The sequence below is a fragment of the Salmo salar genome, chromosome ssa28 (assembly GCF_905237065.1).
Source record: "Salmo salar chromosome ssa28, Ssal_v3.1, whole genome shotgun sequence".
Taxonomy (NCBI): Eukaryota; Metazoa; Chordata; class Actinopteri; order Salmoniformes; family Salmonidae; genus Salmo; species Salmo salar.
Genome location: NC_059469.1, coordinates 7,872,151 through 7,897,380, shown reverse-complemented (window position 1 = coordinate 7,897,380; position 25,230 = coordinate 7,872,151). Strand labels below are relative to the sequence as shown.

At 42.7% G+C, this 25,230-nt stretch overlaps 1 protein-coding gene across 1 annotated transcript; it reads left to right on the top strand.

Moving 5' to 3' along the window:
• The first annotated feature begins 1,129 nt into the window (after positions 1-1,129).
• ipmkb (inositol polyphosphate multikinase b) lies at positions 1,130-24,362 on the top strand. Its single transcript, XM_014179330.2, has 6 exons — positions 1,130-2,020; positions 3,397-3,482; positions 4,327-4,423; positions 4,825-4,997; positions 19,999-20,080; positions 20,304-24,362. Exons 1-6 carry the CDS (start codon positions 1,816-1,818, stop codon positions 20,948-20,950), a joined length of 1,290 nt encoding a protein of 429 aa, XP_014034805.1. The 5' UTR covers positions 1,130-1,815; the 3' UTR covers positions 20,951-24,362.
• The last annotated feature ends 868 nt before the right edge of the window (positions 24,363-25,230 follow it).

The following is a 25,230-nucleotide window of genomic DNA, read 5'->3' as shown; positions in this document are numbered from 1 at the left end:
ACACAGACACACAGACACACAGATACACACACACACACACACACATGCACGCACACACACACACACACAGACACACACACACACACACACACACACACACACACACACACACACACACACACACACGCACACACACAGACACACAGACACACACACACACCTTTAAATACCTTTATTCCAATTGCACCGTTGACACAAAACGAGGGACACAGGGAGGGGAAGAGAGAGGAGAAAAGGAGGGGGAACGGGAGAGAGAAAAGGCAAAGAGGTAGGGGGAGAGAGAAGTGGGGGGCTGGGAGATTGATGCAGCGTTTCTTCCATATTGATACAGATTGCCCTGGTCTCCTCTGCCACCTGGTGGACAAGACACCACATTGTTCTTTACGTGTTGTTTTCATGGTTTTTTTTTTGGGGGGGGCTATTTTGTGTTGTTCCATGATGGGATTGTTCAGCCTACTTGATTAAAATCCTTACATAATCTAAACATTATGATTAAATTAAATGACTATTATGCATTATGGGTGGGTCTATAAACAGTATACTAATTATCTCCAAAGTTATGATTGTTGAGTGGAAATCTCGAATGCAATTAACTTGTTTAGAAACCAACCATGTTTACAAGATGTGGCTCAATTACGAAGATTTTATAACAGATAAGGCCTATAATTACCACTATAGGGGCAGTGTGATTTGTTCTTGAGTCTTAGTTACAGGATGTGACGTCAATCAAAGCGCTGGAAAGAAAACTAGTGATAACGTACCATGACTCCTTTTACTTTATGTTCGTATTCATATATTTTATTATTTAGTTTTTGCATTGAAGAGAAGAAACCGGCATGTAAGCGTTTAGTTTACCATGAGTGTATATCATGCGTATCTCCGTACATACGACGAATACAACTTGAAGTTTCAGAATGATAAAGTCATCAACTACATTAAATTCATTTGTGCACAGTGATGATAAACCTCATGCAAATGTAAAACATTAAATCAAATCATGGTTTTACCTTACTCATCTAGAATGTAGGCGTAGTCTACATTAGAATTTGTAGGCATTTTTTTTCGACAGTGATGGAAAAGCCACTGCACTGAAGCTGTTGCCAGAAGTAGACAGAATTGCGACAGTAGGGGCAGTGTCGCAAGTGTAGGTTAGGTAGGTAGCCAGCAAGATGACATATTGATAGCCTCCCACATTGGGTACTGTTCGAATGTGAACGTCATTGCAACTATTTAAATATATCGATAGTGTGTCCGTCATTACATTGTTTCCCATGCTTGTTTTTGATTGAGAAACAATTTCGCGTTGAGGAGCCTGTGTGTCAGATGTGATGTTACCGCTAGCAGCCTGTATTTTAGCATTGTGGGACGTGCAAATGTAAGCAGACAACAACGGGGCTTGTTTGTGTGTGTATCCCAAATACCCAACGATACGGTCGCGCTCGAGGTAGTTTCGAAGAGACAAAACATTTTTCGAGATTGCATGCGGATATCGGTCTTGTGTCATCAGAACATTTTTTTTTTGTGAGAGGAGTGTGTACGTCTCCCTTGTGAGGAAGTGGGATGTGGCCAGAGTGTATTAATGTTGCCGACGAAGATATGAAAATCATTGTAGCAGTGCTTTTGGAGCCTCGCTACATTGTAAATACTAGGTTAGACTTGGCGCTTAACGCGAGCCCATTTGACGTATTCGATGAAGACATCCCTCGGTGTTCGGAATCGTGCTGGGGTCGCTCTGATTACATAATATCAACATGTGAATTATAGATTGACTATATTTTTATTTTATTTTTTTGGTTGAAAACCATTGAATTGCTAATGTCAACTCAACGTCAGATAGTGGACTCGTCTTTAGCTTTGGGAAGACTGGAAATCAATAGTCCCATGCTGAACCTGGGAACTTGCCTCTCCGGCTCAGTGAAAGAGAACACCGCTCAGGGAGGATCGCAGGCGGCGCACCTGAACGGATGTGTGCCACTCTCCCATCAGGTGGCCGGTCATAAGTATGGCGTTGATAAAGTAGGTCAGTGACTGGACTTATCAGATATGTTCTCCTTTCGCCGCCACGGTGCATGTTGTTTATCCACCACTGAGTTACATTTAATTGTGCAATCTTGGTCTGCATGGTAGAATAGCTCCCTTTTTTTTTTTGTTCAATGACAATACCTCAGAAAAGCTGACAGAAGTAGGCTAAACTTTCCCCCCAGGATTCTTTATCACCAGGACAACGCTATGGAGCAAACAAGCCATGGTGATAGTTTTCATAATGTCAGTCAATAACAGAATAGACCACCTGCTTGTAGCCTTTTGTGTACTTTAGTTGAAGCCTGTAGTATCTGCTCTCCTATTGTAATCAAGCAACTGAAATCCAGTTTGGCTTCTATCACCGCTATCACTCTTGATCATCCACTTAGTTGTAGCCTACAAACTCACCGAGCAACTTACCCGTGGCTATAGCTTAAATCATGAATTAGGCTCACAAATCCAATGTTTGAAGTAACACTCCCTTAGCTGAAAGGGCCAATGTATTATTTCTGTCCTTGGAGACAGTGACAGAGCGCCAGTGTCAGTCGGATGTAATCCTTGTTGTCTCTCTGCTAAGAGCCGTTCAGTTGAATCCTACCCTCAGCCAGGGCTTGGGTGTCAGACTCGTATTTAGGTCAAGACTCTTGACACACGTTTAACCTCTGCGTTGATTAAACGCTGACGCTCGGAGTGTTCGTTTCCTACCAGTGGGAAGGCCAGGCCGGGGTAAATTCTTTGTCATAGACAGTATCGCTAACTGTAATCCCCAATCCCACAACCAACCTGAGCGTATTCTAATCAGCATAGCCTACTGTATATGACGTAATGTACAGAAACATGCCGGTGCTTTCTTCTCAGTTTTTCAATTTCACTATTTCAACTGATTTTAGTTGGAAGGTTCAATCTGTGCCTGAGGCTGTAACATTTAGTTGAGTGGATTGCATTCTTTCCCCACTCCATTCTATCTAATATTGGAGCCAAGTCTCTGAGTGAGTGTAAAGTGTCTTACTATATATGATACTGGTGCCCAGGCGTCTTTGATAAGGTGCATCGTTTTTTTATGACTTCACGTTAAATACGAGTTAACCTTTGCACTTCTCAGCTGGGTATTACTGGCAAACTGTTTGGCCCTGTCTGAACACTTTAGAAAGGCCTCCTTCCTTTCTCTCTTGAAGTAACTACAATTCGAAAATGGTTGCACAATTGTGAAAGCTAGGGCCCTCTCGGTCACATTCTCCAATCCAGTCATGTCTGATCATTGATTATTTAGCTGGAAGGATGTCCTTTTGAGATATTCTGACTTGACCTTTATGCTGCAACCAGGACTAGATCTTTGCTAAGTGTCAGAATGGCCCACACCTTTTGTTTCAACAGGCATATTGCAACATCCTGATGGCACAGTACTCAAACAGCTACAGCCCCCTCCCAGAGGTCCTAGAGAGATGCAGTTCTACAGCATGGTAACCATCCACCTTTTAATGCAAAAAATAAATAGATATACATGTTATTGTCTGAAGGTACAATCATTTTCACTGTACAGTGTGCGCTCTATGAAATTGCTGTTCTGCATCACTTTCGATTCATTTCATTTTTTACTAGGGAGCAATTCTCCCATGTCAGTTTGAACAAAGTTTATGTTCAAGTTGACGTGCAGATTAAATGAGTAAACGAAAAGTGAGCGATTAGTCCTAAACCATTCTATCGTTCGATCGCCCAGAATAGTTCTTAAGGAAGCCTAGCAGTCTGTCCCCTTTACAGTGGCCCTGGGGGCCTTTGTTATGGCAATACTGGGCACAGTAATGTAGTCCACATCTCTACTAGCTCAATCAATGGGCAAGGTCAGCACACTCCCCACGTATAAACCAGAGGGCTATCTGTTTATTTAAGGGCTTAAGAAAGGTGTTTGCCTCAGCATGTCCACTGCAACAACATTTAGCCAAAGCATTATCAGAGATTTCCACTGGCACCGCTTACTCTACTATTGTTAAAGTGGACTGAATGTACACAGGATGAAATGGTTGCTTTGGAAATACTCTCTTACAGAGGAATCACGTATTACAAACTTGGCTACTTTCACCACCATCATTTCACTGTAGTGAACGATAAAAGGGAAGGAAAATAATGTTTGTTTTGTACTATCGCATTACTCTTAATATTTGTTCTACATGCGACATGTTGGTGAAACAACATCCCAATCAATGAAGACAGACATTCCCACATAGAGATGGTGAATAGTTCCCTCAACAGAGCTGATATGATTCTTCAAGTATAAAGTATGTCCTAACCATCCTTTGCTTCTGACAGGTCTACGCCGAGGACTGCTGTGATCCGTGTCTGTTGGACCTTCAGCGTCACCTCCCCAAATACTTTGGCACCTGGTCCTCTCCTGAATCTCCTAACGGTAAACACCGGCACATAGAAAAATCCTTAAACCTACCTGGGATATTATTTCAACATGTACCAGGGCCTGTATTCACAAATAAACTCAGAGGAGAAGTGCTAATCTAGAATCAGGTTCCTCCCTGCCCATAAAATGTTAGTCATTATGGTCTAAAGGGCTAAACTGATCCCAGGTCAGCACTTCATTCAAAAAGACTTCTGTCATTCTGATGGTTTCACAGCAGAGCTCTCTATCTGTTAAATGTAAACAATCATGTCAGTGTTCTGCTTTGCTACTAGAAACATGACACTGTAGTGGTGAAACAAAGCCTCGTCTATCATTCTGGTGGCCAAATGTGTTGATTTATTTCGAAATGTCTCTCCCACGCCTTATTTCTGCGCCGCCCTCTGATGACATCACAGAGCTGTACCTGAAACTTGAGGATGTCACTCGGCGGTTCCAGAAGCCCTGTATTATGGATGTGAAGATAGGCCAGAAGAGCTACGACCCCTACGCCTCCTACGAGAAGCGGGACCAGCAGATCAAGAAGTACCCGCTAATGGAGGAGATTGGCTTCCTGGTTCTCGGAATGAGGGTGAGTCTCCCTATTCAGCCTCATTATGAGCCCCTCCCATTGGGTTGGAAAGGCCTCTCTAACGGCTACTGCCATTCATGTTAATGAGAGGGGCTATATGAGACCTTGGAGGCAGTACCTTAGGCCGTTTTTACGCTGCAATTACATTTACATTACATTTTAGTCATTTAGCAGACGCTCTTATCCAGAGCGACTTACAGTAGTTAATGCATACATTTCATTTCATGCATATTTTTTTTTTTTCCTTTTGTACTGGCCCCCCGTGGGAATCGAACCCACAACCCTGGCGTTGCACACACCATGCTGGCGTTGCAAACACCATGCTCTACCAACTGAGCCACAGGGAAGCAGGGAGCCGGGAGCCACGGCATCGGAAAAAATACTCGCGACTACTTATTACTGAAGTGTAAAGCTGAGAAATTCTCCCGTCCTCTATGCCACCTGTGGAGGTTGTGGGTGAGACTCGGCCAAGAGTAACCCCTCTCCGATGTAAACATGATTGTCTCTTCAAGCGAAGTACTCGTACAGTAAAAGATCTTAATAGCAGAGCAATGTTTTTAAAACAGCTGAAATGTATTCCTTGTTTTATTGAGTTTGTACCTGAAATTGCAGTAAATGCCTATTCCGTTCTGAAGTTGACTGATGAACAGCACAGTTTGTGAAGGAGCGCATGCTTAAAAACATATTTTTTTTCTCCAAAAAAGTAACTTTTTCCAATCTTCCTAAAGAGCCACATGCAGTCCAAGAGTTTTGATTTCTATATACCACCGGAAAGAGCAGATAATACATTTTCTAACACCTACATTACCGTTCAAAAGTTTGGGGTCACTAGAAATGTCCTTGTTTTGGAAAGAAAAGCACTTTTTTTGGCCATTTAAATAACATGAAATTGATCAGAAATACAGTGTAGACATTGTTAATGTTGTAAATGACTATTGTAGCTGGAAACGGCTGATTTTTAATGGAATATCTACATAGGTGTACAGAGGCCCATTATCAGAAATCAATCACTCCTGTGTTCCAATGGCACGTTGTGTTAGCTAATCCAAGTTTGTCATTTTAAAAGGCTAATTGATCATTAGAAAACCCTTTTTGCAATTATTTTAGCGCAGCTGAAAACTGTTGTTCTGATTTAAAGAAGCAGTAAAACTGCCCTTCTTTATACTTGAGTATCTGGAGCATCAGAATTTATGGGTTCGATTACAGGCTCAGGGTTTTCTTACAGGGTTTTCTAATGATTAATTAGCCCACTTTTGAATGGTAGTGTACATTTGCCAAACAACTCAAAAAATGAGGGGTTGGGCTCTGTTTCAGAATATCACTTTTTTTGTAGAATCACCATGTTTACATGTTTTCAACATGTGAATACTAGCGACACTCAGCAATAGCTTGTTTGGGGAAAATATTCATTATATTTTTTTCTATTATATTGTAATTGTAAATTATATGTGTTGATTGTCATAAGGACGGGAATTTAAACGTGTCTTGGCTGCTAAATAAACTAGTTGATTTCATTGGCACGGCACAGCAATATAGCCTAGGCTACTAGCACAGACGTAATAACAGATCATAATTATACTCAAAATATGCTATTCTGTTCTTTTGAAATACATTTTCTTAACATCATAATGTTTCTTAATACATTTTTTATTTTTATTGAATCGTTATTTGACTAGGCAAATTCTGATTTACAATGATGGCCTACACTGGCCAAACCCGGACGACACTGGGCCAATTGTGCGCCGCCCTATGGGACTCCCAATCACGATCACCGGTTGTGATACAGCCTGGATTCGAACCAAGGTGTCAGTAGTGATGCCACTAGCGCTGAGATGCAGTGCCTTAGACCGCTGTGCCACTCGGGAGCCCACTTAAGACCCACCTAAACAAAATTATAATGGGTTTCTTTGTGATGGTGTACAGTTGACGTCGGAAGTTTACATACACTTAGTCATTAACACTCATTTTTCAATCACTCCACAAATTTCTTGTTAAACTATAGTTTTGGCAAGTCGGTTAGGACATCTACTTTGTGCATGACACAAGTCATTTTTCAAACAATTGTTTACAGACAGGTTATTTCACTTATAATTCAAATCAAATCAAATTTATTTTTATATAGCCCTTCGTACATCAGCTGATATTCTCAAAGTGCTGTACAGAAACCCAGCCTAAAACCCCAAACAGCAAGCAAAGCATGTGAAAGAAGCACGGTGGCTAGGAAAAACTCCCTAGGAAAAACTCCCTAGAAAGGCCAAAAACCTAGGAAGAAACCTAGAGAGGAACCAGGCTATGAGGGGTGGCCAGTCCTCTTCTGGCTGTGCAGGGTGGATATTATAACAGAACATGGTCAAGATGTTAAAATGTTCATAAATGACCAGCATGGTCAAATAATAATAATCATAGTAGTTGGCGAGGGTGCAACAAGCACGTCCGGTGAACAGGTCAGGGTTCCATAGCCGCAGGCAGAACAGTTGAAACTGGAGCAGCAGCACGGCCAGGTGGACTGGGGACAGCAAGGAGTCATCATACCAGGTAGTCCTGAGGCATGGTCCTAGGGCTCAGGTCCTCCGAGAGAAAGACAGAAAGAGAGAATTAGAGAGAGCATATTTAAATACGCACAGGACACCGGATAAGACAAGAGAAATACTCCAGATGTAACAGACTGACCCTAGCCCCCCGACACATAAACTACTGCAGCATAAATACTGGAGGCTGAGACAGGAGGGATCAGAAGACACTGTTGCCCCATCCGATGATACCCCGGACAGGGCCAAACAGGCAGGATATAACCCCACCCACTTTGCCAAAGCACAGCCCCCACACCACTAGAGGGATGTCTCCAACCACCAACTTACCGTCCTAAGACAAGGCCGAGTATAGCCCACAACGATCTCCGCCATGGCACAACCCAAGGGGGGGGCGCCAACCCAGACAGGAAGATCACGTCAGTGACTCAACCCACTCAAGTGACGCACCCCTCCCATGGACGGCATGGAAGAACACCAGTAGGCCAGTGACTCAGCCCCTGTAAAAGGGTTAGAGGCAGAGAATCCCAGTGGAAAGAGGGGAACCGGCAAGGCAGAGACAGCAAGGGCGGTTTGTTGCTCCAGCCTTTCCGTTCACCTTCACACTCCTGGGCCAGACTATACTTAATCATAGGACCTACTGAAGAGATAAGTCTTCAGTAAAGACTTAAAGGTTGAGACTGAGTCTGCGTCTCTCACATTGGTAGGCAGACCATTCCATAAAAATGGAGCTCTATAGGAGAAAGCCCTACCTCCAGCCGTTTGCTTAGAAATTCTAGGGACAATTAGGAGGCCTGCGTTTTGTGACCGTAGCGTACGTGTAGGTATGTACGGCAGGACCAAGTTGGAAAGATAGGTAGGAGCAAGCCCATGTAATGCTTTGTAGGTTAGCAGTAAAACCTTGAAATCAGCCCTTGCCTTAGTAATTTCACTGTATCACAATTCCAGTGGGTCAGAAGTTTACATACACTAAGTTGACTGTGCCTTTTAAACAGCTCGGGAAATTCCAGAAAATGATGTCATGCTTTAGAAGCTTCTGATAGGCTAATTGACATCATTTGAGTCAATTGGAGGTGTACCTGTGGATGTATTTCAAGGCCTACCTTCAAACTCAGTTCCTCTTTGCTGGACATCATAGGAAAATCGAAAGAAATCAGCCAAGACCTCAGAAAAAAATTGTAGACCTCCACAAGTCTGGTTCATCCTTGGGAGCAATTTCCAAACGCCTGAAGTTATCACGTTCATCTGTACAAACAATAGTACTCAAGTATAAACACCATGGGACCACGCAGCCGTCATACCGCTCAGGAAGGAGACATGTTCTGTCTCCTAGAGATGAACGTACTTTGGTGAAAAAAGTGCAAATCAATCCCTGAACAACAGGGATTGATTTGTGAAGATGCTGGAGGAAACGGGTACAAAAGTATCTATATCCACAGTAAAACAGTCCTATGTCGACATAACCTGAAATGCTGCTCAGCAAGGAAGAAACCACAACTCCAAAACCGCCATAAAAAAGCCAGACTATGGTTTGCAACTGCACGTTGGTACAAAGATTGTACTTTTTGGAGAAATTTCCTCTGGTCTGATGAAACAAAAATAGAATTGTTTGGCCATAATGACCATCGTTATGTTTGGAGGAAAAAGGGGGAGGATTGCAAGTCGAAGAACACCATCCCAACTGTGAAGCATGGGGGTGGCAGAATCATGTTGTGGGGGTGCTTTGCTGCAGGAGGGACTGGTGCACTTCACAAAATAGATGGCATCATGAGGCAGGAAAATGATGTGGATATATTGAAGCAACATCTCAAGACATCAGTCAGGAAGTTAAAGCTTGGTCGCAAATGGACAATGACCTACATACTTCCAAAGTTGTGACAAAATGGCTTAAGGACAACAAAGTCAAGGTATTGGAGTGGCCATCACAAAGCCCTGACCTCAATCCTATAGAAAATATTTGGGCAGAACTGAAAAAGCGTGTGTAAGCAAGGAGGCTTACTTGACTCAGTTACACCAGCTCTGTCAGGAAGAATGGGCCAAAATTCACCCAACTTATTATGGGAAGCATGTGGAAGGCTACCTGAATTGTTTGACCAAAGTTAAGCAATTTAAAAGGCAATGCTACCAAATACTAGTTGAGTGTATGTAAACTTCTGACCCACTGGGAATGTGATGAAATAAATAAAAGCTTAAATAAATCATTCTCTCTACTATTATTCTGACATTTCACATTCTTATAATTAAGTGGTTATCCAAACTGACCTAAGACAGGGAATTTTTACTAGGATTAAATGTCAGGAATTGTGAAAAACTGAGTTGAAATGTATTTGGCTAAGGTGTATGTAAACTTCCGACTTCAATTGAATATTAAATAGATTATTATTAGTTAAATTAGGCATTGGTGGCTATTGGTAGTGTTAAATAGGCTTACAATGCATTCGGAAAGTATTCAGTATTCTTTTTTCCCACATTTTGTTACGTTACAGCCTAATTCTAAAATGGATTAAATAAAACATCTCATTAATCTACACACAATACCCTATAATGACAAAGCGAAAACAGTTTTTCTTTACATTTCTGGGAATTTATAGAAAATTAAAAATCTTACCTTATTTACCTATGTATTCAGACCCTTTGCTATGACTCGAAATTGATTTGGAGTCCACCTGTGTACATTCAACTGATTGGACATGATTTGGAAAGGCACACACGTACAGTATCTATATAAGCTCCCACAGTTTGAGGGGGAAAAACTATTTCATCCATTTTAGAATAAGGCTGTAATGTACCAAAATGTGGAAAAAGTCAAGAAGTCAACTTGATCATCATGGCGCTTTGAGGTAGAAATGCTCAGAAAGTTTGTCGTTTTTATGCTGTTGGATCTCAAAGTACTGCTAGACTGTAAAATACAGATATTTAGGAAAAGTCAGCGACAGGTGGGTTCAAAGTTATTGACATTACTAAATTGCTAATCGTAAGTGGTTACTTGGCATTAGTAACCATTTTGAGAAAGTAAATGCAGAGAGAAGGGCAGGATATGAGGTTATTTCTATATGAAGGGGAGATTAGAGCGCTATTGATATTCACTGTCTTCATTATATTAATAGTTTATCTGTTATGTCAAGGTTGTCATGGTCAGAAAAATAAAGTTCAAGGAAAAAACGTTTGCCAGACCCTCAATACGCTGAGTGTACTGAACACTAGGAACTGACTAAGTGAATCCAGGTGACAGCTGTGATCCCCTATTGATGTCATCTGTTAAATCCACTTGCGTAGGTGAAGGGGAGGAGACAGGTTAAAGGAGGATTTTTAAGCCTTGAGACAATGGAGACATGGATTGTGTATGTGTGCCATTCAGAGGGTGAATGTGCAAGACAAAGGATTTAAGTGCCTTTGAACGGGGTATGGTAGTAGGTGCCAGGCGAACTGCAGCGCTGCTGGCTTTTTCACGCTCAACAGTTTCCCATGTCTATCAAGAATGGCCCACCGCCCAAAGGACATCCAGTCAACTTGACACAAGTGTCGGAAGCATTGGAGTCAACATGGGACAGAATCCCTGTGGAACATTTAAACACCCGGTAGAGTCCATCCCCCGACAAATTGAGGCTGTTCTGAGGGCCGAAGGGGACTGCAACTCATTATTAGGAAGGTCTTCCTACTGTTTTGTACACTGTTGTTTTGTACACTCACTAGTATTGAACAAGTAGAATCAATACCCGATGACCTCATCTCCGCCATCAGACTAGTTGTTTTCCGTTAACATTGTAATCACAGGAACGCAATGTCAATAATCCCTCCAAGGGCTTTCACCAGGTGTTGATAAACCTGCCTGGGCAGCCGAACCAGAGCTAGAAGGACGATTCAAAGATTGTTGTGTTTAGGTCAAGTGTTTTTGCAACAATGCCTTATGTTTGGAGTCAATGTAGAAGTGTGCCCTCTGCTCGCCCTTTTTGGTCTACCACCTACTGGTTTAATGGTGCCCGGGCAATGCAGGATGCAATCGCTTTTGCTAGTATCCTATCCAAGAGACGCATAGACTTTGAGTGGGAAAATGTTCACCCGCCATAACACAGTTGATGGCGGCAGGATTTGGTTCACTTTGTAAAACTAGTGAACCAAAAGTGTATTTCATTCCTTCTCCAGAGGCCAGACCTCCCCTTTCGACTTGTAAATTGCTTGCTTGACTGTTGATGCTGCTTTTGTTATTATTTATTTTTAAATATCTGATTTGCCTCCATTCTGTATGGCTGGCTTGGTCCTGCTGAGAATCTGCTACCATACTTGTCCATGTACCTTTTGAGTGGGGTTTCTTTGCCCTGGTTCTGACCCCTTTAAGTCCCCAGGACCAGGATTGAGAAACACTACCTTTTGAACAATGTGCATGCCCTAGCTCTCTCACACATTATTTTTATTGAACTATTCAACATCATCAAGCCTTTCGTTGGGGTTGGGTGTGTGGGGGTGTGCACCCTTTTGGGTCCCGGGACCAGGATTGAGAAACGCTGCCTTTTGAACAACGTTAAACTATCCATGACCTTGAGTGTACCTGATCCTCTGACCCATCTAACTGTACAAGTACAGTCCACCTCCAGAATTATTGGCACCCTTGATAAAGATGAGCAAAAAATACTGCATAAAAGAACCTGATGTTCACTTTGACAGAGTTCCTGAAGCATTGGCCTGAAGCATCACCTCTGGAGGAAACCTGGCGCCATCCCTACGGTGAAGCATGGTGGTGGTGGCAGCATCATGAGGTGGGGATGTTTTTCAGCGGCAGGGACTTGGAGACTAGTCAGGATGGAGGGAAAGATGAACAGAGCAAAGTACAGAGAGATCCTTGATGAAAACCTGCTCCACAGCGCTCAAGACCTCAAAATGGGGCGAAGGTTCACCTTCCAACAGGACAACAACCCTGAGCACACAGCCACGACAATGCAGGAGTGGATTCGGGACAAGTCTCTGAAAACTTATACAATTGCACGGATAAAGAGATTTTGTTTAACAAGTAATATTTTTTTCTCAAAGATATACTCCCCTCCATATTTATACAGTGAAGCAAAAATGTGTTCAAATGTTTCATACAGTATGAGGCAACAGTACAGAATGTCACCTTTTTATTTGAGGATATTTTCCTACATACAGTGAGTTACAAAATTATTTGGACAGAGGCTCATTTTGTTGTTTTGGCTCTGTACTCCAGCACCTTGGATTTGAAATCATAAAATGACTGAGGTTCAAGTGCCGACTGTCAGATTTCATTTGAGGGTATTTTCATCCATACTGGATGAAATGTTTAAAACAGCACTTTTTGTACATAGTCCCCCAATTTTACAGAACCAAAAGTATTTAGACAAGTTCACTTAAACTATGTTTGTAACAAAAGTTTAGTATTTGTTCCCATATTCCAAGCACGCAATGACTACATCAAGCTTGTGACTCCACAAACTTGTTGGATGCATTTGCAGTGTTTTGTTTTTTAGATTATTTTGTGCTCAATAGAAATGAATGGTAAATAGTGTATTGTGTCATTTCGGAGTAACTTTTATTCTAAATAAGAATATAATATGTTTCTGAACACTTATACATTGAGGTGGATGCTACCATGATTGCTGATAATCTTCAATGAATCGTGAATAATGATTAGTGAGAAATGGAGAGACACAAACATCATACCCCAAGACATGCTAACCATTAACAATAACGGGAGGCTCGCTTTTTTTGGGGGGGGGGGGGGTTATGATATTTATGCCTCTGCAAGGCATAGTCTAAAATAATATAATTTAGCTCAATATTTGTATTTTTTTTGCTCATTCTATATCAAGGTTGCCAATAATTTGAGGTAACTAACTGTATGAAGTAATCTGAAATTGTAAATCATGACTTGTAATAACCTGATGAAAATGGAACATTGTGTATATGTGCATATATGTGTGTGTGTGTGTGTATATGTATGTATATATATATATATATATATATATATATATACATACTGCTCAAAAAAATAAAGGGAACACTTAAACAACACAATGTAACTCCAAGTCAATCACACTTCTGTGAAATCAAACTGTCCACTTAGGAAGCAACACTGATTGACAATAAATTTCACATGCTGTTGTGCAAATGGAATAGACAACAGGTGGAAATTATAGGCAATAAGCAAGACACCCCCAATAAAGGAGTGGTTCTGCAGGTGGAGACCACAGACCACTTCTCAGTTCCTATGCTTCCTGGCTGATGTTTTGGTCACTTTTGAATGCTGGCGGTGCTTTCACTCTAGTGGTAGCATGAGACGGAGTCTACAACCCACACAAGTGGCTCAGGTAGTGCAGCTCATCCAGGATGGCACATCAATGCGAGCTGTGGCAAGAAGGTTTGCTGTGTCTGTCAGCGTAGTGTCCAGAGCATGGAGGCGCTACCAGGAGACAGGCCAGTACATCAGGAGACGTGGAGGAGGCCGTAGGAGGGCAACAACCCAGCAGCAGGACCGCTACCTCTGACTTTGTGCAAGGAGGAGCAGGAGGAGCACTGCCAGAGCTCTGCAAAATGACCTCCAGCAGGCCACAAATGTGCATGTGTCTGCTCAAACGGTCAGAAACAGACTCCATGAGGGTGGTATGAGGGCCCGACGTCCACAGGTGGGGGTTGTGCTTACAGCCCAACACCGTGCAGGACGTTTGGCATTTGCCAGAGAACACCAAGATTGGCAAATTCGCCCCTGGCGCCCTGTGCTCTTCACAGATGAAAGCAGGTTCACACTGAGCACATGTGACAGAGTCTGGAGACGCCGTGGAGAACGTTCTGCTGCCTGCAACATCCTCCAGCATGACCGGTTTGGCGGTGGGTCAGTCATGGTGTGGGGTGGAATTTCTTTGGGGGGCCGCACAGCCCTCCATGTGCTCGCCAGAGGTAGCCTGACTGCCATTAGGTACCGAGATGAGATCCTCAGACCCCTTGTTAGACCATATGCTGGTGCGGTTGGCCCTGGGTTCCTCCTAATGCAAGACAATTCTAGACCTCATGTGGCTGGAGTGTGTCAGCAGTTCCTGCAAGAGGAAGGCATTGATGCTATGGACTGGCCCGCCCGTTCCCCAGACCTGAATCCAATTGAGCATATCTGGGACATCATGTCTCGCTCCATCCACCAACGCCACGTTGCACCACAGACTGTCCAGACTTAGAAGACTCAGGAGCATGCCCAGGCGTTGTAGGGAGGTCATACAGGCACGTGGAGGCCACACACACTACTGAGCCTCATTTTGACTTGTTTTATGGACATTACATCAAAGTTGGATCAGCCTGTAGTGTGGTTTTCCACTTTAATTTTGAGTGTGACACCAAATCCAGACCTCCATGGGTTGATAAATTGGATTTCCATTGATTATTTTTGTGTGATTTTGTTGTCAGCACATTCAACTATGTAAAGAAAAAAGTATTTAATAAGATTATTTCTTTCATTCATATCTAGGATGTGTTGTTTAAGTGTTCCCTTTATTTTTTGGAGCTGTGTGTGTGTGTGTGTGTGTGTGTGTGTGTGTATATATATATATATATATATATATACACACAGCATGAAAATTCCTTCGACCTCATGGCTTGGTTTTTGCTCTGACATATTAAAAAAAAGCGACTGATAGGATAACTTACAGTGCATTTGGAAAGTATTCAGGCCCCTTGACTTTTTCCACATTTTGTTACGTTAGAGCCTTATTTTCCATCATCAATCTACGCAAAAACAGGTTTTTAGAAATGTTTGCAAAAAAAACGGATACCACATTTACATAAGTATTCAGACCCTTTAGTCAGTACTTTGATGCACCTTTGGCAGCGATTACAGCCTCGAGTCTTCTTGGGTATGACGCTACAAGCGTGGCACACCTGTATTTGTGGAGTTTCTCCCATTCCTCTCTGCAGATCCTCTCAAGCTCTGTCAGGTTGGATGGTGAGCATCTCTGCACAGCTATTTTCAGGTCTCTCCAGAGATGTTCGATCGTATTCAAGCCCGGGCTCTGGCTGGGCCACTAGGACATTCAGAGACTTGTCCTGAAGTCACTCCTGCGTTGTCTTGGCTGTGTGCTTAGGGTTGTTGTCCCTAAGCACACAGGTCTTGAGTGCTCTGGAGCAGGTTTTCATCAAGGATCTCTCGGTACTTTGCTCCGTTCATCTTTCCCTCCATCCTGACTAGTCTCCCAGTCCCTGCCGCTGAAAAACTTCCTCACAGCATGAAAATTCCTTCGACCTCATGGCTTGGTTTTTGCTCTGACATGCACTGTCAACTGTTGGACCTTATATAGACAGGTGGGTGCCTTTCCAAATCATGTCCAATCAATTTAATTTACCACAGGTGGACTCCAAGTTGTAGAAACATCTCAAGGATCATCATTGGAAACAGAATACAGCTGAGCTCAATTTCGAGTCTCACAGTAAAGGGTCTGAATACTTATGTAAATAGGGTATTTCTGTTTTTTTAATTTTTAATACATTGTGTCGATTGATGAGGAAAATGTTTCATTTAATACATTTTAGAATAAGGCCGTAATGTAACAAAGTGGAAACCGTGAAGCGGTCTGAATACCTTCTGAATGCACTGTAGATGCATCTCATTAGTCCAACGTCACCTGTTCCAATGCCCTACTTCCCAGTTACTGTCTGACTGGCTTCACACCTAACATATGTTTAGGTTAATGTTTATGTGAAGAGTTACATTTCTCATCCGGTTCCATTCTGAAGTCTCTCTGTTTGAACACAGGGTTGGTCGTCACTGACCAATCAATCACACAGGGCTAAAACCAACATACCACTATTCTTCCATTCCATAATGACTTACAGGAGAGTCTTCATCTCTACCCCAAGGACCAAATCCAGCCTATAGTAATATAGTTGAATGGCCCCCTCAACAACAGGATTGTTATGCTTTTACATTGACATCATGGATTAAGTATAGAGCCGCTTTCAGTGTTGCCTTGGTATATGGAGAACTCAACGTGTCTCTTTCCTCAAACTTTGTTAAACAGTCATGCCATTCGCAAGATTTCAATACAGCTGGACTGCAAAATACAACCACGTGCTATATAGTTTTATTGACCAATTCATTGAACTGAACATGGCCTTACACGTCAGCATATTTACACTGCATTCGGAAAGTATTCAGACCACTTAAGTTTTTCCACATTTTGTTACGTTACAGCCTTATTTTAAAATTAATTAAATGAAAAAATATATTCTCAATCTAGACACAATATCACGTAATGACAATATGAAAAAAGGATTTTAGAAATTTTAGCAAATGTATTAAAAGTAAATGAACTGAAATATCTTATTTCATAACTATTCAGACCCTTTACTATGAGACTCGAAATTGAGCTCAGATGCATCCTGTTTCCATTGATCATCCTTGAGATGTTTCTACAACTTCACTGGAGTCCACCTGTGGTAAATTCAATTGATTGGACATGATTTGGAAAGGTACACACCTGTCTATATAAGGTCCCACAGTTGACTGCATGTCAGAGCAAAACCAAGCCATGATGTCGAAGGAATTGTCCGTAGATCTCCGAGACAGGATTGTGTCGATGCACAGATCTGGGGAAGGGTACCAAAACATGTCTGCAGCATTGAAGGTCACCAAGAACACAGCGGCCTCCATCATTCTTAAATGGAAGAAGTTTGTAACCACAAAGACTCTTCCTAGAGCTGGCTGCCAGGCTAAACTGAGCAATCAGGAGAGAAGCCTTGGTCAGGGAGGTGACCAAGAACCCGATGGTCACTCTGACAAAGCTCCAGAGTTCCTCTGTGGAGATGGGAGAGCCTTCCAGAAGGACAACCATCTCTGCAGCACTCCACCAATCAGGCCTTTATGGTAGAGTGGCCAGACGGAAGCCACTCCTCAGTAAAAGGCACATGACAGCCCACTTGGAGTTTGCCAAAAGGCACCTAAAGGACTGTCATACCATGAGAAACATGATCCTCTAGTCTGATGAAACAAATATTGATTACTTTGACCTGAATGCCAAGTGTCATGTCTGGAGGAAACCTGGCACCATCCCTACGGTGAAGCATGGTGATGGCAGCATCATGCTGTGGGGATGTTTTTCAGCGGCAGGGACTGGGAGACAAGTCAGGATGGAGAGAAAGATGAACGGAGCAAAGTACTGAGAGATCCTTGATGAAAGCCTGCTCCTGCTTTGGGACAAGTCTCTGAATGTCCTTGAGTGGCCCAGCCAGAGCCCGGACTTGAACCTGATCGCACATCTCTGGAGTGACCTGAAAATAGCTGTGCCGTGACATTCCCCATCCAACCTGACAGAGCTTGAGAGGATCTGCAGAGAAGAATGGGAGAAACTCCCTAAATGCCAAGCTTGTAGCGTCATACCCAAAAAGACTTGAGGCTGTAATCGCTGCCAAAGGTGCTTCAACAAAGTACTGTCTAAAGGGTCTGAATACTTATGTAAATATGATATTTCAGTTAATAAAAATGAAAAACGTTTTGCTTTAATCACTGGTTACTGTGTGTGTATATTGATGAAGGGGGGAAAAACAATTTAATCCATTTTAGAATAAGGCTGTAACGTAACAAAATGTGGAAAAAGGAAAGTGGTCTGAATACTTTCCAAATGCACTGTACATACCTGAAAAGTACAAGCAGACAAAGGTATTTGAATGCATGGCAAATAGTCTAATCAGTTAAACGGCCCACTTTGCTGGTCTATTATCTTGCCTGTGTGACTAATTCTGTAGTACTAGTTGTTTGTAAAAATGTAAGCCTTGTTCAGTGTATGTAGTGTTACAGGCTAGGGTTTCGTTAGTCAGGATTTGTTTCACCTGCGCAAGCCCAGCTGGTATTTAAGACCTGCTGGCCCAGTGCATCAGTTGGAGAGGAGATGTTGGGAGAACTACACCTCACGTTAGCTCTTCCATCTTGGAGAGCCGAACAAAGCCTTCATCTGGCAGTTTTTCTTCATATCCATTGGTACTTCCTATCTTTTTTGTTGTTGTCTTTTCTCCGGCAAATCTAGTGGGCGTCCACAGTGGGTGTTTTTTATTAAGACCCTACTGGAGTTGCTTGGCCAGCACCCAGTAGTCACCCACATTGATGCCTTTTAGAACCCCTTCTAAACCACACCTGTTTTGTGTTTGTCAGTGACTCATTTGTTCCCTTTCTCTGTGCGCGACGACATTTTGAGTTTGTCTTTTGGTTTCCGAACAGCAGCCTCTTGGGAGGTCAGTAATAGGAAGCCTCTAGCCATCAGTAGAACAGGATGGAGCTTGCTTCTATCTGACTGATCTCAGATCTGTTGACTAGGACCTTTCCTTTACCCCAATCACCATTATGCCCTCCCCTCCTTTGGGTGTTCCTCACAGGTCTCTGAGGGTCATGATAACATAACTGTTCTTCTCCTTTAGTCCCACGCTGTGGAGTAAACAGGGAATATGCTACAATTTTGTCTCTTTTCAAATACAAACTATATAATATTAACTCAAATGTCAATCAGCAAATGAATGAGTATTGGTGCCTGTCGCACTCTGCTTTGGGAAATGAATGTTTAGGACCACCGGTGTATTTTTCACTTCTGGAATATTTGCCTCCATGGCCTAGGACCTGCACTGGCAAGCTCTGTCATACCAGGTTGTCTTCTCACCCATCTTACAGCTCCTCTTAATAGGTAGACTAGTAAGTGAATGAGATTCATCATAGTGTAGGCTTTGTAAGAACACAGACCTTCAGCACGAGGGTCATCCACTGACATGCCCTGTTTTTGCCCCAGTTTTAAAGGCTTTCTGGCACAGAGCATGGAAAAATCTGCTTATCACCACAGAGTGATAAGACTAATTACTGATAATGATGTTCCAGATTGCAGTGATAGAGCGAGGAATCCCTCTGGTGTAGACAACAGTTTTGCTCCTCTCAGCGTGGGAATGGAATTATCTCAGAGTCCTCACAGACTTCTGGGTTCTACTCGCATTGCTATTAATATCACCGGAAAAAATATGTATCATATTATGTCACATATATATGTGCATCATATTCAAAATGTTTTGAGCAAATTGTGTGTAAAAATAATTTCACCACCAGAGGGAGTATTCCACCCATGATTGTTATCACTTTGAGTTTGTTATATGGAGACGGGTCATCTCCTTTTGAAGTTAAGCATTGCTTGTTAGTGCTTCCATATGAGAACAAACAATAGGCCTATGTGCTGCGTCTGTTTCTTGGCCGCCCGAGCGGCGCATCAGTCTAAAGCACTGCATCTCAGTGCTAGAGGAGTCATTGCAGACCCTGGTTCGATCCCGGGCTGTATCACAACCGGCTGTGATCGGGAGTCCCATAGGGCAGCGCACAATTTGGCCCAGCGTCGTCCGGTTTAGGGGATGGTTTGGCTGGGGTAGGCCGTTATTGTAGAATTTGAATTTGTTCTTAACTGACTTGCCTAGTTAAATAAATGTAATTCTTCCTTTCTGTCTTTCGAACCCTCCAGGTGTACAAGGTGAACTCTGACGGCTATGACTCGTATGACCAACATTACGGACGAGGCCTCCTCAAGGACACCGTCAAAGACGGTGAGCTCCTGAGACAATAATAACCCCGGCACAAAATAAACAACGTCTACCCTTCTGTCTATTTGGGTTTCACTTGTAGTTGCTAGCCAAACTTGCTCTCAATTAGACGATGCCCGACGTGGTTTCCTAAACAGATTAAATCATCGCCGTCATTTCTTATCAGAAAACATTGTATTCCTCAACAACAACAATAATTGCCTCTCCCGTTCCTCTCCTCTCCCAGGTTTATCAAAATTCTTCCATAATGGGACGAGTCTGAGAAAAGACGCCATCACTGCCAGTATCCTCAAGGTCCAGAACATCCTGAGATGGTTCGAGGGCCAGATCCAGTTAACCTTCTATGCCAGCTCCTTGTTGTTTGTATACGAGGGCCTGCCTCCTCCCAACCCGGAGGGCCACATCCCCAGGGGCCTCCCAGAGAAGACCACGTATGCCGCCTGCTGCGAGCCCAACGAGGACGTACTGGAACACAACAATAACGTCTGCGTTGCCGTGCCGCTCGACTACAGCCTGTCCACCATGTACACCATGCACAAGAAGGGCTGCACCCGGGGTCACCATGGCAACGTCACCGCCACCGGCGGCAACGCCACGACAGACCCCAACCCCCAGGCGCACAACAGCACGTGGAAGTGCCCAGGTCTGGTGTCGTCGGAGCAGCCCAACGGCAACGGTGTCAAAGCCCAACTGGAAGAAGAGGAAGTGGGGGAGGGAGGCCGGGGTGAGCCGCAGCCAGAGCAGAGGGCCAGCGAAGTGGAGGTGAGGATGATTGACTTTGCTCACGTCTTCCCCAGCGAGAGCCAGGACCAAGGCTACATCTACGGCCTGAAACACTTGCTGGAGGTGCTGCAGCAGATCCTCCACCAATAACCTTCTCTCTCCAGTGGTTTGTCTTGTCTCTCATTGGTCAAGTGTACCTAATCTGTGTTTTACAGTCCCAGTCCCTCGTCCCCTTGCCCCGTGATTCACTGCACTATATGCACTATATCAATGAAGTCATTTCTCCGTAACTCTTTGTCCGACGTATGTGCTTCTTGATTTCTAACCACTGTTAACAGGTATCTAACTCAGGTAAACTACTGTAATCAATACTCAAATGATTATCCCTCGTTTTGTTGGCTTGCATATGATATGTTGTAGGTTTTATATAATTTGCTTAAGTGTATGTCTTTTTGTTTTATTTCAGATCCTTTTGTATTTTAAATTGTCCCAGAATGATTTGTATTTATCCATTTTTAAGTTATACTCAGTAAAGGGTGAGTACTTTTAGCATTGCTGTTCTCTATCTAGCTATATGTTTTGCTTCCAAATTGCCTTACCTGTTCTTCTTAACCTGTATCCTTGCAGTGGTACTTGTTCATGATTGACTTTTAAGATTATATTAATCTCGGAAAACAAGAACTAAAATGTTGTTTAATTATGTCAGATGCTCTGTTAAGTTCTCGGGGGAGATGTTAAGAGATACTAACGCGACTTGTGAAGTCGTCGTCGCCCCCCCCGTCCCCAAGTTTCAGGCAAGTCTATGGGCCAAATCTCCCCTTCCCGAAATTCGAAAGATCCGAGCACCTGTGAAATCGTGATTCGTCCAAACGATTAGTGACACAAAATCAGCATAGCACAAAAGAGTTCCTCGTAAGTCATCACATCCCACAGTCTGTCGACAGATGCTACTACCGTTTATGTTACGTGCGTCTTTCCAATGAGAGCTGAAGATGATCTGTATGACGTAGATTGTCCTCCCTCTGCCCACTACACTGTGTGTCATGGTCTGTTCAATTGTGAAGAAATGCAATACGCTGCTGTGATGACAATGAATGAACAAACTGACCAGAGAGAGATTTTGAGTTTGTTTTATCTAGTGATTCATGTTCAGAGGAATAGAATGCCAAAGTACTGGTCTTTTTTTTTTGTTGGAGAGGGAGCAAGGTCTGGATAGAGTTCTAAACCTGAAGGCCTGGAGGTAGATTAGATTCTCGTGGTGTTGTCTCTACCCCGACGATGCTTCCGCAGTGTGATCTCCATCAAGATATTGTCAAATCGTTTTAAGTGAAGAGAAATGTTGTTTTCATTTGCTTCTTCTTAACCCTGATAGCTATAGAATGTTTGATTTTGTGTTATTTTTAACAGAAGATATGCAGATATTTTCACAGATACGCTGACCGCGCTACGTTTTTATGTTCGATTTTGAAACTAATACCAAAAGACAAATGATTTTGCATGATAATCGTATCAGTCAAAAGAACTTGACGATTTAGTACATATTTTAAATGGTAAGGAGGAACAACCTTTTTATGAGAGATGTTTACAGTCTTTTGAAGATATTTTGACTGTTATTATCACTGCCTTATTTCTTTCTACTCCGTATATTCCTTTCAAAACGTTCGTCATTCTGGCAGCTTTACATTTACTCAAAATGTCTTCATGTTATTGTTCCGACAACTCCTTAGCAAGCGACCGGCTTCAGCATTTTGCAACAGGGCGTTGTTTATTTGAGTCAAATTCTCCAAACTGTAGGTAAAGAACGGGTGGTAATGATTTACATGAGTGACACGATCTTCATTAAGTAACTCGTAACCCATCTATAAGCACTTTCGACTTTTTGAACATTTCATAACATTTCGTGTTTTATAAGTGGTCTGTTTCTGGAGGTACAGTAACGTCCATCGTTACTAAATAAGGTACCTCCTAAGATGGTTGTTTACTATTGACTCCCTCTGCAGCTCTTTTGGAAGTTGTGACACATTAGAGCCACAATGGGTAGATAGGACTCTGTACAAGGAATTTACGTTTCGTCTGGCTGAAGTCAAATTACGACTTGTTCTACAATGAATTGAAATCTCTTGTTTACACACCGGTTCTATTTTCTGGGTGAACGGTGTCTTCACATAGTTAGTGGGCAAGAAGTTAACAAAAATGGTTTTGTGTTTGCTGAAGTCTGCTATTCTTTAAAAACATAAAAATACAAATAATGCACTGAAAAACAAATGAATATAGTTAATGTATAAAATCTGTCCCTTTGCTGTGAGCTAACCAATGGCTTTCCCATAGTGGAAATGTTTTGTTTATCCACAAAGTTGTTTTCTATAATACCTGACTGAAATGTTTAAGTTGGTGTATTGAAACACTCATGGGGCATTTGGCAAGACTGGATTTTGTCTGTAGACTTGAGCTAATCAGAAGTGAGTTATCGTTATTGTATATACAGGACAAACTCAATTTCTCTCCGATTTTTTTTTTGTTGCAACAAACTGTAGCTAAGTAATCAGATTGATTTGGTTAGTGAATCAACATCTTATTTTCCAGCTTGTTGTAATTATTGTTCTGAAGCCTTATTTACAAAGGCTGCATATAGACAGGTAGCCCAATTCAGAATTTTAATTACAAATTTGGTCTTTTAACCAATCAGATCAGTCCTGAAAAATATCTGACGTGATTAGTCAAAAGACCAGTTGGTGGAAAAACGCATCTGAATTGGGCTGCCTGTTTAAACGCAGCCATATTCTCAGAGTATGAGTGCAGAGGCGTATTCAGTTCGCTTCAACGTTTGCTACGTTGCGTAACGGCTTGTACTAAACGACACATTTCCTCCAAACATTCTTGTACGCTTTTGAAAAGACCGGTACGTTTGCTCCCATTTTGGTGGGTGTGGTGAGGTGTGGCTTGTAGCAATGAGTGACGTATTTAAAGAGCAGTGGCCATGCTGACAGCATTCCACAACCCAACCCCTCCCCGTTTCAACTGGGCGTTCAGTACAGCACCGTTTCCGTTCAATTGGACGTTCCAAAACGTAAAAACCTGCTAAACGCAGCCCTGACATGGGATCAGTTCTGCCTACATTTGGCATCATTAATACGATTATATGGAGAGGTGGGACCTGAACCTAGATCAACGCTCCTACTCTGAGACACTTTGTAAATACGGGTCCTGGGTTTCATTGAGCCTTGACTGGTCTCATGCTTCTTCCTGTGGTCTGGAGTAATATGGGGTATAGTATCAGTGCTGTCAGAATGTTCCATCTCCTACTCCCGTTGGTTCTGCCGTCTGTCCATCCCGGGGGAAGGCTGATCATCTTCTTCAGTTCTGACGTATCCAGTAACATGAGATGCAGGGAAAATGATGACGTGTATCTGCTGTTTCTCTCTCATATCTGATCGGATTGAAATTGATGACTAATTACTACTTTTTGTAATTGACTTATATGAGAATGTATAATAGGTAGAGAGATTCTATAATGGCTGTATATTTGGCAGATTATTATTACTAATAAAATTCCCAATTGAAATTCGGGTTCTTTTTAGCGTTTTCTTGTGGTCTTTGAATCCATGTATGTTCTCCCCAGACTGAATAAAGAATAACCTGTAGCTTACAGTATAACGGAAGTGCCGAAAAAGAGGGAATTGTCGACTAGAGCCTCGGGTTTGGCTTGTCTCTAGCTCAATGCCATTTTTTTATTTACTGCTATTACCTTGTCTCTATAGCTACCATTATAATACAATATAGCAATTCTCTGGTTTCAGCACCATAAAAAAAAAAAGACATGAAATGAAATTACACGAATGAACAGTGAGAGAGAACCGTGAATGTGACAGAAGTAGACTACCGCCGGAGGAGTTGGTGCTCCTGAAGGTTGAATAGTCATCTCGCAGCATGTTAAGGGTCAGAGGTGAACATGTTTCCTCCAGACAGCCAGGGTCTTACCACTGAGGGGGGGGGAGGACAATCTGGGTCTTAGCCCTGACATGTCGCTGGGAGGAGAGAAGTGACAGTGACACGCACCCTGCTTTATGTCACCACGGCCATGCCACGGCACGCAACCCCAGAGCAATGATACGATCCCTCTCTTTCTCTCAATTCACTGAGCAGAGATGTTTTAAGTCCCAGACGAGTTATGCTTGGAAGCCATGGAATCCGGATTGTGACAGAACACAGACAGCACAGACATGACTGTTTGAGGTAGAATAGTTGCACCCAATGACTGGGTGATCCTTTTTCAATGCATGCGTAGGCTCATAGTCATATAAAGACATGATCCTAAATGGATTCTCACAAGTGGGTCGGTCAGTGAAATACGTCACCAGATACAGTACCAGAGAGCTGTGGAGGTTAATGGTTAGCCAGACTTGTGAACCCAACTTGAGGCTGTGGCTGTC

Excerpts from the sequence above, each read along its gene's own strand:
- ipmkb (XM_014179330.2), top strand. The coding sequence starts at position 1,816 with ATGTCAACTCAACGTCAGATAGTGGACTCGTCTTTAGCTTTGGGAAGA. Across the intron at positions 2,021-3,396 it reads GTATGGCGTTGATAAAGTAG|GCATATTGCAACATCCTGAT; the intron begins GTCAGTGACTGG and ends TTGTTTCAACAG. Across the intron at positions 20,081-20,303 it reads CAAGGACACCGTCAAAGACG|GTTTATCAAAATTCTTCCAT; the intron begins GTGAGCTCCTGA and ends CTCCTCTCCCAG.